Raw genomic sequence first — 14,615 nt, forward strand, 5'->3', positions numbered from 1 at the left:
ATCTCTCTCCCTCTCTCTCTCTCTCCCTCTTTCTCACTCTCTTTCTCCCCTCCCTCTTCCCCGTCAATCCTTTTCTATTTCTTTCTATCTCTCCACCTCACATTTTACTGTTACATAAAATCCGTACTATTGACTTTGGCATATGATCTTGTTTGCACCTTAATTCAGGCAGAGTCATCTCCCCAGTAATTGTAATAACTAGATTTTAACAGTGTGTTCCCATCAGCTGTTTGTCTACCAAGACCCCAAGGCTCTTCTCTGCAGAGTTGCTTTCTGGCCAGTTGATCTTGAAAGTGTACTGTTACCTGGGGTTCTTCCTCCCAGGACACAGTGATGTCTTAGGTTTTAGCTTTTATATTTTTCAGATCCTGTACAGCCTAGTGTGTAACTCTGAAACGTCATATAGCCCATTAGCTCCCGTTCTCACATTTTGGTTAGACATAACAAACCCTCTCTGGACCTTAACTCAAGGACACCTTGTTGTCCCAGGCCCTTAAATATGTAAACTGAGCCTCTGGACAGGGGGAGCAAACTTGGGGTAATGACATAATTACTTGAAATTATAATTGGAGAATTAACCCTGATATGCAAATGGACCAAACTTATAAAAGTGTGAAAAACCCGTAACCCAGGGTCCATCTTGGGTGGAGCCCCTTGGAGGCTTTTGACTCCCATGGTGTACCTTTGAAGGCCCTTCAAATAAATACCTGCTTTTATTCTCTTAATCTTGTCTAGCCTCTCTTTTCAGGTAGCCACTTCAAGGCATCAACAGGACTTGGCATTTCTCCTTGTTGAATTTTGTGAGATCCTCTCAGTGTAATTCTCCATTCTGTCAAGGTGTATATGAATGACAACACAACCATCTGGTGGAACGGCTGCTCCTCCCACTTCTGTATCAAGTGGGAAATTACTGAAGGTGAGCTCTGTCCCAGGGACCAGTTCATTAAAGCAGATGTTAAATGATACTGACCCAGGATCAACCACTGTGATACCTCACATATGACTTGCCCTCAGTGCAACTTTCTAGTCCTTCATGTGCCTGGAAATGGTTTAAAAGATTAGCTATTCCATCACATTCCCAGGGATTTAGGTGATGCTGAATAACCTGTAAGTCCCTGTGTCCTTCCTCCTGTCCTACTTGAAGATGAGAGCGATGCTTGTTCTCTTCCAGGATGCAAGAATTTCTCCCAGTTGCTGTGACCTTTGAGACAACTGATAGTGGCCTCTCAATAACATCTGCCAGCTCATTCTGCACTCATGGCTGCATCCCATTAGGACTCAGGTATGACCAGAATTATGAGCATGATCCATCCCCTTATATGTTCCACGATGCATATTTCTTACACTTAGTATGAAGCAGATTTCAAGAAAAGGCCAACTGTGCCTACAGAGAAAGTCTGTTTCCCTGGTCTGCGAGCAGCACTTACGCAAGGCTGTGGCCTCATGCCAGCCTGACATTTTCTTGAAGAATTCCCTCATATAGAAGAGTCTCCCGCTAGCACTGGCTTATGTTAAACCTCAATTCTCATAACCAGTGAAAGAGACAGAAAAGAACATCTGGCAGCGTGAAGAAAATATGACATGACTTAGGGAGAAAAGTTCTCCTGTGTCAGATGAATTTCTGTTGTGGGAAGGTTTTATACAAGCAGCAGCTGCAGCTAAATCAGAGCAGGATCCATTTGCACAGTAAGGTGAGTGTTTGCCCTATACCTGGGCCACAGCAGGTTGCCAGCACTGACAATTCTCTCAGCTCACCTCAGCTCACTTAGTGTCCAAGTGGAGAAGTATTCATGGGCCAGAGCATTATGCTCCATTTTATATTTAAAACCATACAAGGTTGAACTGTCCCAGGACAGTTTAACAGTCTCCATCTTTTTCATTCAAAATGAGTTAGTTTCTTCTTTGAGGGGTTTAGTGTACTCTGATTCAAATTTCGTTGAAACCTGGTTTTTCAGCCACTAGCTCAATATGCTACACTTAGCTTGCTTTTAAACTCACCCTGTACTTTTATTTGATTTTAGTGCTCCTGGGGACAGGCAGTGTTGAGACAAAATGGATTTCAGCTGATTTAATTTTCCATCCTATATATTTTTATAAACTCAGAAATTACCAAGCAAGAGTGCACTACAGTAGAATATAAATCCTCTTCTGGGATAAAAATAGTTCAAACAAAAAACATCAGGGGAGAAAGAAAATCAAATTCCCTTTAAGTACTCTCCCATTTGAATTCTGTATTTCTGAATCAGTAAAACTTTACATTTTTCAAAAGTTTTTTCCTGCAATTTGGAAGACTAACTCAGTATTTCTTTAAAAACAAGGTTATTAAAATTTGAATAGAAGAAATGAAAAATGAACCAATGCCAGATATTAATTTTCTTTTTTTCTGAACTGTCAATGGAAAAAGCTATGAGTTGTAGCAATGTTATATCTAGCAGAAAATATTTATTTACTAGGATGTCCAATTTAATAAATAGAAGCACATTAATAAATAGATGCACTTATCGTGAAACACAGATCACTTGGTTACTACAAATTTTGATCTATTTATTTATTTTAAATCAACAAGTGATATACAGCTTTATGATTCCTGAACAAATACAACCTATGCTACTGCCTTGCCATTTATTTTGAAATTGTTTTCTTCTCCATGGAGGGGGAAAAGTAAATGAGCAAATTCAGCTTGTAATTCACTCTACAAGAACAACTTTACCCATGTCATGGCAGAGCCCATGATGGCTGAAGTGTCATAAACAGCTCCACACCAATTTTTCCATATAATCAAACTCAGTTACTCAGTTACTTTGCAACCAAGAAGAGATGAAGTGCCTAGGAATTGTAAGTAACTTGAAAGATTTCAAGGTGTGATCTGAAAGTCTAACTTGACTGCACCAAGGACACAGGAAACATAAAGGAATTTTTACAAAGAAAGTTTTCCTTTAGTAGGGTTTCAGTCAGCATCATTAAAACCTAAAAAGCACTTGAAAAGCATAAATGCTTAGGTTGTATCAGTCAAATTGTTTTTAAACCATTAATAGCATATTATCTATTGCTATTAGTTAACTTGTAAATAATGTATATTGGATATACAAACAGAAAAGGTTGAATAATAACCCATGCTCATTACCAAAAGATCTTTCAGGTTATAGTGACTCCTTGTCCTCAGAAAATAGTTGCTACAAAGCAAATCTCTATTGTGCTGTAAAGCAGCATGGCATTTTAAAGGGAAATGCAATATTTCACTGACTGTCCTAGATTTGGCCTGGACAGAGTTGGTTTTCTCACAGTAGTCATGAGAGAGACCAGGGAAGGGTTGGGCAGGGGTCGGGCTGGGGGTCGTGCGTGGGATGGAGCTGGGAGCCTCATGGGTGAGCCTAGGTTGTATTCTATACCATCCATGTCATTGCAGAGGGGTGGAAGTAGGCATTCTCACCTCTGTGAAGAAACACAGAGGCTGGGGTGTTGGCTGGGGTGGCAGAAAAAGGGCACTGTGGAGGATCTGGGACCATTTTTGCCTTTTGTCTCGGTGGTCACACAGGGCCTTGGCCAGTGAATATCCTTTTTTGCATGTAAATCACTCTCTCTTTTGTATACTTCTGTTATTAATATTGTTGCTCTTACTGTTAGTTTTTCTTATTTCAGTGCTGCTTTTCAAGGAAATTGTTCTTGATTCAGAATCTCTGTTTTTGTCTCCCTCTCATGGAGAGGAGAGTGAGGGGGAAGGGAGCACTTTGAGTGCGGTTTATTTTCCAGTTGGGTTTTAAAACCAGCACACTGACAAAAAAAGAAAGCAGTTTAAACCAGAAAGATTGCAACAGCTGTATCATAACATTACAAAACACCTCAAGCTTCCAGATATCAGCAGGCAGATCCTGTAGCTCAGGAGGAAAAATATGGATCCATACAAAAGCTTAGCATAGACATTACTAAAACACAGATAGTTTTCTGACACTTAACATTAAACAATTCAGACAAGAAGCTTCAGAAAATCCTCATTGTTTCTAACAAAAAGCATATAAAGATCTTTATTTTGATTTAAAAAGAAATCCTTCCTTTCTCCTTTCATGTCTTTAAATTTACCCTGTAAGTATTTAATAATGTTTAGCCTCATAGAGTTGATAATTACTACCTCTAGTAAGGGGGACAAAGTTCTTCATAGAGCTTAAGGACAAAAGAAGTTGTTACAGTCCACTCAGTCTCTAATATCCAGAAGAATGCAGGTCAGATGGACTGTTCAATGGCTTTGCTGAAAGCTCTGTGTTCCAAGTCTTGAATTAATATTGAAATTCACATCTTCATCTTTTCACCACCACTGTGCAACGTGTGTGGAGTAGGCATGGGTGAAACCACGAGTCAACACAGAGTCACAGAACCATAGAATGGCTTGGGTCAGAAGAGACCTTTAAGATCATCTAGTTCCAAGCCTTCTGTCATGGACTGGGAACCTTCCACTAGACCAGGCTGCTCAGAGCTCCACCCAACCTGGCCTTGAACATTTCCAGGGATGGGGCATCCTCAACTTATCCAGGCAAACTGTTCCAGTGTCTCACCACCTTCACAGTAAAGAATTTCTTCATAATATCTAATCTAAGCCTACTCTCTTTAAGTGTGAAGCCGTTATCTCTTGGCCCGTCACTACCTGCTCTTCTAAATAGTCTCCATCTTTCCTGTAGGTTCCCTTCAGGTACTGGAAGGCCACAGTTAGGTCACCCTGAAGCCTATTTTCCAGGCTGAACAATCCCAAGTCTCTCAGCCTTTCCTCTGTGCTAAGGGTGGTGATTAGAGGGGTGTTCTATCCCTGTATTCATCTTGGTGGCCCCTGGACTTGCTTCAACAGGTCCCTGTTCTTCCTGTGGACCTCAGAGCTGGACACAGCACGGCGGGTGGGGTATCATGAGAACAGAGCAGAGGGGACAAATCCCCTCTCTCACCTGCTGCCCATGGTGCTTTGGATGCAGCCCAGGACATGTTTGGTTTTATGGGCTGTGAGTGCCCATGGCCAGCACATGTCCAGCCTCTCACCCACCAACTACCCCAAATCCTTCTCAGCAGGGCTGATCTCGGTCTGTTCATCCCCAGCCTGGATAGATACCAGCAGTTGCCCCACCCCAGGTACAGCACCTTGCACTTGTTAAACCACATGAGGTTCCCATGGGCCTACTTGAGGTGTAAATTCCTAGATTTCTTACATCTAATAAGAACATCTTTCAACAGTGGGAAACAGAAGGAATTCAGTTCTCATAGTAGATTTTAGCAACCACAAGTGACAATGATTTACTTTTTAAGGTAATGTAGGAAGAAAGAATATTAAAATGAAATGCTGAAAAGGAGACAGTTAAATAAAACTTAAAAAAATTAAACATGTCTCAGGTTTCTATAACAGCACCAGACACAGGCTGGGAAACAATGAGCAGTGCCCACCTTCCCAGGCATTCAGGCTGAATTCTTCTGGGTGGCTGCCCTGACATGTCTTGAGGAGGAGAAGGCCGTGGCTCTGGGAAATGGGCAACAGTGTCTCCTGCCATGACCGATGAAAACGGTCATTCTTAATCCAATGAACAGTTGAACTGAACTAAAACAAAACAATTTTCAGGTAAAATATAAAGAGAATACAAATAATTTGAGTGGCATTGCTGTTTGGACAAATTAGTTTCACTGATTCAATTGACCGGTTTGTAAACTGGGGATAATACTTCTATTGCGGTCTCAGAAAGAAGCTGAGAAGATTAACTCATACTATCTGGAACATAAGAAGCACTATAAAAGTGCTAAGTAGCAATTACAAAATTTTATTATGGGTTAACCTTGGCCAAAAAAATGAAATAAAACTCTATTAGGCTTTAAATTTATAAAGGTGAAAATGAGAAATGTGTAACTCATTGGGTCCCTGATAAACATTCCAGGCAATCTAACATTCATTGCACTCCCTACATCAAACAGTCCCTAGATAATTACTGTGTACCAGCACAGGAGCTTGATAAACTGATTTTACTTTGCTCGTTGATTTGCCCATGTCATAGAAACAATATCATTACAGAATCTGCACACTTGATAGTTCCCAGGAATTCATTTTGTCAATGTTTTAAGAAAAGATTTCATTAGAAACACAATACTGACAGACTTTTCTTCATGGAAAAAAAAAAATTGCCTCATCACAGAGACAAACAACATAAAAATTAATTTCTAGTATTCTTCCCTTTTCCCTTCTCTCATGTCTCAATGAACGTCCATGTCTCTGGTTATTAATAAATTTCTGGTACATCTTTTTTCTTTACGTAGGAATGTTTCAATAGCAGACTATATATAGCAGATCAGAGTTATGTTCTAAATACTCCTTAGATGTAATTTTGCTCCCTTTAGCCACACAGCTCCCTGTGCCACACTCACTTAGGAAAGCCTGAATAAAATGGTCCCATATTAAGAAGAGATGTGTTACTCACATTGTACTTTTTTCCCCCTTGGCTAAATATTTACATTTCCAGGTCATAAGAAAAAGAAGGCTTTTGAATAGAACCAAATCAGTTCAAGAGCATCTTTGATTTAATGTCATGTCTTGGAATGTTAATACTTCATCATCAGACTAATATCTATGAGTGCTGCATTTGTATGGCAAACTTAAAGCAAAAAGCCATGCTAAATGCCAGAGTCCCTGCCACTTAGGTACTTAAAAATTAATGTTTAATTCTCCTTCTAAAAGCTCAAGTCTCATTCTCTCCTCTGATAAACTGATAAAGAGAAATCTCTTAAAAATGTTCTGGTCTGACCTTAGTTCTGAACTTCAGAGGCATAAAACAACAGACAAGTCTTTATACATGTATTAGTCAGTTCTCTCAGCAGGCTATCAGAAACCAAGATCAGAGATTGCCAATACTTAAAAAGTCAAATTCTGCCTGCAGATGTGCGTGTTGAACTCCCACTGAAATCAGCAGGGTGAGTTCATACAAGGAAAAATTTGGCTCTAAATGAAATGTGTTGATCTAATAATAGCATCTTCAACCCATCTGCTGGGTTGGATGTAGAAAAGATTTTCACCTTTACTGGTCACCTTTTTTGTTCTTTAGAGCTCAAGAATTTTTCTGCACTTGTCGTCAGGGAAAAGTTATCAGTATTCTTTAGCCCAAAAGTACTTAATCAAAGAGAAAATAGTTAATGTGCTCTATTAATGACTGTGTTAATACAGTTAACACAAATCTGATAGAAATTGGGTTAAATTTGTACAGCTCCTTTCCAGGTGTTTGTTTTTTTTGAAAAATGGTCTACAAGAAGCTGCTTCTCACATTAGTTGTTCTGATTCCTCAGGAAGTTAATTAAAGAATACTCATTTTTATTTCTTCTTTGTAAGCAGAGCAATGTTATTTTTTCTGTATCACAAATATGCTACTGTTTCCCAATAAGTAGTATGGTCAAGAGCAGTCTTAACTTTAAAAGACCAAGATTTTACTTTGCCTGCTCATCATCATTCTTACTATTCCTATGTACAAAAAGATTTTGTATTCTTCCTTAAAATAGGTAGCTTGATATACACAAAAAAACTATGTAATCTAGTCTCTGTAAAAAACTGTAGATACAGTGGTAGCATCATGAGATAAGAAATGTACAACTTACTGCAAAAGAAGTCAGCAGAAGGAATGATTGGTTGCTTCAGGTATTTAAAATGGACTTAGATATAGGCTATTGCCAGAGTTATTGCCATAACGAACTCTCCAATTTTATCTGACTGATTATATAGAAACAACATAAGGCAGATTATACTTTTAAGTTAAATTTGTATCATTAAATACATGATTACTACATACTAAATAACCACTTGTGAATATATTAGTTTTTGTGTGAGAAAATAAATTCGTTCATAAGCTGTTAAAGTGAGATTGAGAGACTACAGGACACAACTGAGTAACCTTCATCTCCTAAAAGCTAAGAAGCATAACAGAGCTAAAATCAGCTGGTACACCTACATGAAAAAACAGTTCATGGTTTTTAACTCAATTTCGTATTTAAGAAAAACCTGAGCAAATTAAACTTGCCCTCAACAGTGACAACCAAACAACCCTACTAAATTCTCTCTTGTATAAAAATGCATTTAAAAAAGGTAAAACCAACATACCAGGCTGTCACCAATTTGGTAACGTGGTTAGTTGAAGTATCTTTGATGTATAACAACATCTTGAAAGCTGACCCATTAACGAATCGAACAAACTTTAATTATTTCTTTCATTACAGCAAGCTCCACAAATTTTTAAATTCATAGGAATATTATATATCGCAAGGACATCTGTAGGATGTCAAAGTGTTCCAGTGAATTTCAGTACGGTTTTGGTTTATTTCAAAATAGTTTATTATGCTCTTATGTACTCTAATATTGTTTTAGTTTATATTAGAAGTAAAACAGTTGATGAAGAGCTGATGTTTTGTAAATTCTGGTTTTATTGACCATATTTATATTTAAAACATAAAGGTCCTCTAGTATGTCATTAGATCATCTCCTCCTTTTATAGCATCTTACTTAGAACAATCTCTAAATTACGAATATTTTACAAATACAAAATCTGTTTAGAAAGATCACCCCTAATTCTCTTAGGAACTAATTTTTGAGTTTTGGAAAGCTGAAAAATTCATTAGTAGGAAATGGTTATTCTGTATATAATAGTTTTAAAAGTCCCAGAATCCCGCACAGAATTTATTAGGAGACTTACTAAAGGAAATAGAACATCTTAACCCAGATTGATTATAGCCCTTGGTGGTAACAGCTGGCTTCAAATTAAACTAAAAAAATGTATATGCATTTTGAAGTAGTTTAAGAGCATATCATAAATAACTATTGTATAATGCTATCACAGAACGACTTATGTATGAAATGGTAAGATTGAGAGCCATTTGTAACAGTAATTACTTTAGTAATAGTATGAAGAAAACATTAACACTTCCATCTCCTACACTGCAGGCAAGTAGTTTCCTATTCAGCTATGAACCAATGGATGCTGTCACCTTCTAATTGTACAAACAATTTGAAAACACCTAATCAAATCATAGTTCATAGTCTAAAATTCTGCATATAAAATACTTCAGCATTTTTGTGGTTTTTAAAACTAAGAATAATAAGGAGTGTAGCTATAGTAGAAAGTCTATCAGTAAAGAAAGAAAATGTAAAAATATCTCAGAAGCTGCTATATGTGTAATGTCATTTCACTTTACAGACTGGACAGCATGACCTCTGCTAACTTAATTTGGTGCATAGCATAATTTTATGTTAGCAAAAAATTAACAAGAGAATAGGAGTCACATTGCAATCTGACCTCTATTTGGCTTAACAAGGGTCTGGCACTGCTACTGATATCTAGCTGACTGGAAATTCTGGTTATTCAATACATCTTCCAGGTAATTATTTCTTCAATAGATTCTATTGATCTATTTAAAACTGATCTCCAGTACATATCTCCATTGCTAGGAGGGGATGAATGGGGACTATTGGCTTACTTCTAGGTGTCATTCATTAATTTCCCGGTATGTGACCCCTAATAGGTCCATATAAAAATCATTCTTCTTTTTGGGGAGGATAGAAAATTATCAACTACCCAAGAATTTCAAATAATTTTGGCTTAAGAACATAAACTAGAAATTCAACAACTCACTTTGCTGTCAGAATCGCCATAGTAGGCAGCTGTCAGTTCCCTCATAACAGCACTGTCAGAGTTCACTTTGCTGAAATACCTCTTTCAGCACAGCACTAGCTGAACAGTACCCCAATGAACTACAGGAGAATATATAAGGCTTTTAAAAATTATTATTATTATTATTATTATTCTTTAAATGAACTTCCTACTCTCGTTCAGTGACCTGAAATTGAAATTGTTGATTTAGTATTAAAATGCTTTTAATAATACAGAATTTTAACCTTTGCAAATCTATTTGTTTTCTTTCTATGGCTGGATATGAACACAACTGAAATTCAGCTGATTATTTTAATAGGTTGTCTTACTTTTGTCTCATTTTGAGGAAAGATGACTAGGGACAAAAGGATTGTCCCCAGTCCTTGCACACAGAAAGTAATTTTGGAGTAGATGATGAGCAGATCAGTGATCAGTTCATTTCTGATTTATGAATAACTGCAAATGCTATTTGGTTTACAAATAAATAAATTTCAGGCTGATATTTTCCAGTGAATATTTGTCAGTGACATACAATTGGCTACAACTGTCAATTAAGCTGAAGAGTCTGAAATAAACAGCATATAATTCAACTAGAAATTGTATTAAAATTGTTAATAGACTTTGACAAAAGTATTTAAAAGGATGCTTTCAGCCTTTGTGAATACTCTTGTTACACTAAATACAGAAAGTCCATAATCTATATGCAAAGTTCATGTAACTGCTTTACTCATAACTATAAAAGTGAATCTGCAAGAACAACCAGCAGTTCTTAAGAAGCAAGACTAAGACTTTCATGGAAATTCCTTACAGAAAAATACAAGATTTATGTCACTAAATTCTGTTCTGCTTTTCATAGTTATCAATCATTATACTGAGTCAAGGTACCCTCTTTTTGAGACAATGAAGGAAAACTAATTATCCTATAGCAGACTGGAGTTAAGTGAAAAAAAGTCTACACGATTCTACATGAATAGCTTTTTATTTGGAATGTGTTCTAGAGATATGCACTTCTATTTTGGACTAAAGAAACCACAGACACTACTGCCTGCTCTTCATTATTTTTGTTGTTGGGTTTTTTGTTTGTTTTGGGTTTGGTTTTCTTTGTTTGTTCTGTTTGTTTTACAGCGGCTGCAAAAAACCAAAAATTAGAATGTAATTATACACCTCATGGAGCCTAGAGGCTCTGCTGTACCCTTACAGTCCTGTGTATGACAGAAAACTGAAGCAGTTATATGCTGCTAGTGGTATGTTAAAATATCACTGGCAGAAAAAGGGCTTTTCATTGTGCTCTCCTGAGTATGTTGGAAGTAGCTGAACTACCTGTAGCTAAAGATAAACCACACCATTAAAACTGGCTTCTCAGTCACAAAACTCTGTGCACACCACCTCAAAACAGTGCTTTTAATTTAAGAAACCTAATTTTCCAGAGCGTAAAAGTATAAAAAATCTGAAAGTTCCTATGGATACTAATTTCTATTAGTGTTTCTCAGCAGATGTCTACAGAGAGACAACAAAGCAGTGAGGAGGCATCAGCATAAGATGTAATGACTGTTGCATGCTGCTAGCATAACCATTATCAAGGTTTTGGATGGTACAGAGCAAAGGAGAATCTTTGGGGAAGAAAGAGAGACAAAATGGTTCTACCATCAATTCCTGGAATGAGTCTTTGAATAAGACACCAAATGGATGAGGAAGGCATGATTGCACATCAACTGCATAGCAGCAAAAGCTTAATATAAAATCTGAGGGGCGATATCATGAGACCCTAAGTGTTCCTGGCATGCTGATGAAAAGAACATTTTGTTAGTGATTGCAAGGAGAAAGCATCATTGAATTTGCTGCAGAAAGGAATAGAAGTCATAGGCCATATCTAAAATATGACCTGAGCTACAATCAAACTGATCAGGCAATGGATATTAGGGGACAAATAATAAATTCATCTGGGCTTGAACTGAATTTAAGACAGTTAAATGATGGTTTGGATTTTACTGGACAGAAAGATATGCTTGGAAGGGAGACAGAAAGAATGTGTGTTATTAAGAAAGTAAGTTACATTTCAGTCTAGGGATAAGATCACCCATATGAGAGAAGAAAAAAGGGAGAGTAACAGATGACAGTAGAGAAGTCTGAAGAATACTTTGGTTATAGATCACCTCTAGTCTAGGTTGCATCCTTTGGAGCAGATGGGTGAAACTATCTCTTGTCCTCAGAATCAAAGCTGAACATCAATTTGTACATTAATACAGATGAAGCATCTGTAGTAGTAGTAATAATAATAATAATAATAATAACAATAGTACATTAATACTGACCAAGGATCCACTATTCAGTGTGAGTTCAAAGTTATACCATGACCTTAGCAGCTCCAGCAACTGTAACTAAAGAGAATAGTGACAAATGGAACTAGACTAAACACATTCACTGGAAGTTATTCATCAGGTTAGGTTTGGGAAAGCTATTGTGATGCAAATTAAGAGAAGGATTTGCAAGAAATGCAATCACATATGATCAATGTTTTGAAGATCTGCTCAGAAGGTGCTTGGATTTCTCAGATGTATAGAGAGAAATTAGGTACTTTTCGTCATTCTGTAATATCAGTCGTGATACTCATCATAAAAACCAGATTAGACACATATAATGTATCAATTGGATAATGTTTAGCTGATCATATAATTTATAAAGAAAAAACCTTATTGTTTACTAACAACTTTTAACTGAAGGCTACATAACTTCAACAAATTCAGCTTTTAGCTGAAATATTTGCAAAGGAAAAATACTTTAACTCAAGTGAATAAATTATTAACTCATTAATTATGCTATCTAGAATGTATTTATTTACTTTTTAAACCATCACAGGACTCAGAACCATAATTATGAAGTAAACACTCCTGCTCATAGCTTTAGAATTAAGTGATTTGCTTTGTTTTCCAGTAATATCAGAGATTCAGTGTTTCTGTTCAGGATACCTTCTTCAAAATTAAAAAAACCCCAAAACAAACAATGGTTGCAATAGCACTTTCTGAGAATTTATAAATAGGTTTCTTCTGTTCTTTTATGAATTCAAATGAAGATAAGTTTTGCAGCTAGCTGTTCATCAGCTATTAACTGTTTCATTTGTTCTTGTACAGTCCCTGCACAGGACACTCATTAAACTTTCTGTGTGATTACAACTCGAAGACTTTCATTTTAATAAACTACATTTGATTTCTAGAGGGCTTTTTTTCTTGCCATTAGTCATTCTATTTCCTCTTTCTTAGATCCTAATGTTCAACCAGAGAAAATAACAGTTAGCTCAGGTCTCTTTCAAAATGACTGATGATTCCCATTTATGTGACTGGAACAAACGCACTTTGTTCTTATCAAAATGGCAACTGCCTCTATTGTGCTCTAGCTGAAGGAATCCTGTATTATTTATCAAGTCTGTCCATGGCAGTCATGCTGAAAGAGGACAAGTCTGCCCAAGTTTCTCAATAAGCAATGATTTTATGAAACAACACTTAAAAGCAGATAAACATTAAATTATAGAAAATAATGACAATTTTCCAGGGTTGCTGCTTTTTAGACTACCTTTAGTTATGAAGCCAATTTATTAAAAAAAAACATAGAGAATACCATCAACATGAAAAACCATATATTTTAAATTAAGTTCTACTCTACAATTACAGAGACAATTGTGTATTCATCATACTTAAAAAAATATAATAAAGAAAAATTAATTGTATAGACTTTTATAATATATTCTCCTATCTAATTTATCTTGTTTTCTTTACGTGACAATTTTGCCTCTCCTGAGTTAACAGTGAGCATGCTGAGGATTTTTACACATTTCTGTAGTGCTTTTTACCCATGTCAGCAATATACATTCTCAATGAGGATCCCATTGCATTTCAATTTCTGAAATTATAAAACTCTATATATGTACTTTTAATATAAGTGACTATGATACAAAGATATAAATTTCTCACTCTAAAAGATAATTACTGATACGGGGATTCATACAATGAACAATTTTATACTCAGAAATACTGATATATGACACATACCTTGACTTTTTCCAAGTGGTCCTGCAGAGAGTCAATTAGCAGATCCCCCACTGGCTGCCAGGACCCCTTGAATGCCTCAGCCTGCCGTAGCTTCAGGTCCAGTTCATCCATTGCCTCTTGAAGGCCCTGCAGTCTTTCAAGAGCATCGTCGATCTTCTTTTGCCGATCAGCAGACTGAAGATTCAGCTTATCCCATTCAGTTCTGACCTCATCTGCCTGCCTTTGCAGAAGTTTAGTGACATTATGGGCTCTTTCCTCAGGTGAAAGATCTAAATGTGAAAGTGAAGAGGCTTTTAAGACATATTCTGTCTTAGAAGTAAAACAGTTGCTATCTGGATAAGTTCAAGTCTTGGTAAGAAACTCTTCATAACCAAAGGCAAGCGTGAAATTTGTTTTATTAATGTATTCTCATTTGAAAATCTCTTACAAAACTTAAATCCTGCCACCATAAAAGTCAGCAAAATATGCATTTAAGTACATAAAGGCATTTTGAAACATGCAAGGTGTAGCTAGAAGTTTATCAGCTGTTTCAGCACAATATTTCAGCACATAGATAAATATTAATCACTGGGAAGCTTTTGCTGCAATTAGGTGGATTTGGGATCTCCTGTAGTACTGAGGCTACAAGGTGAATTTTAGCTTAAATTGCAGCTTTGAGACCTCAAATGAGGCTATAATTATAGACAGGTCCTGAAGGTTTAAAGGCAGTTTCAAAATCTGCTTATAAATATGCATGTCTATTTAGTACCACAGTGTTCAGAAGTATTGCTAAGGCTTGCTTTCATCTATATTTTTAGCTTAGTTTCTGAATACTGGCATTCAGCTTGAAGTGTAAAAGGAATGCTTTCAGACCGGCTGGCAGGATTTATTTAATCATTGCTGATCATCACTGATCTTTCCAGCAACGTGTTATTACCCTGTTCTTGCT

The 14,615-nt window shown here is 36.6% G+C and overlaps 1 protein-coding gene across 14 annotated transcripts in view; it reads right to left on the reverse strand.

The window, feature by feature from the left end:
- DMD (dystrophin) overlaps positions 1–14,615 on the reverse strand; it is a 1,090,817-nt gene that overhangs the window by 174,974 nt on the left and 901,228 nt on the right. For all 14 annotated transcript variants that reach the window (XM_048288642.1, XM_048288670.1, XM_048288700.1 and 11 more), the window contains one exon: positions 13,688–13,956. In XM_048288642.1, coding sequence (XP_048144599.1) covers positions 13,688–13,956 — 269 coding nt within the window. The remainder of the gene's footprint in view (positions 1–13,687; positions 13,957–14,615) is intronic.

The sequence above is a fragment of the Corvus hawaiiensis genome, chromosome 2 (assembly GCF_020740725.1).
Source record: "Corvus hawaiiensis isolate bCorHaw1 chromosome 2, bCorHaw1.pri.cur, whole genome shotgun sequence".
Classification (NCBI taxonomy): Eukaryota; Metazoa; Chordata; class Aves; order Passeriformes; family Corvidae; genus Corvus; species Corvus hawaiiensis.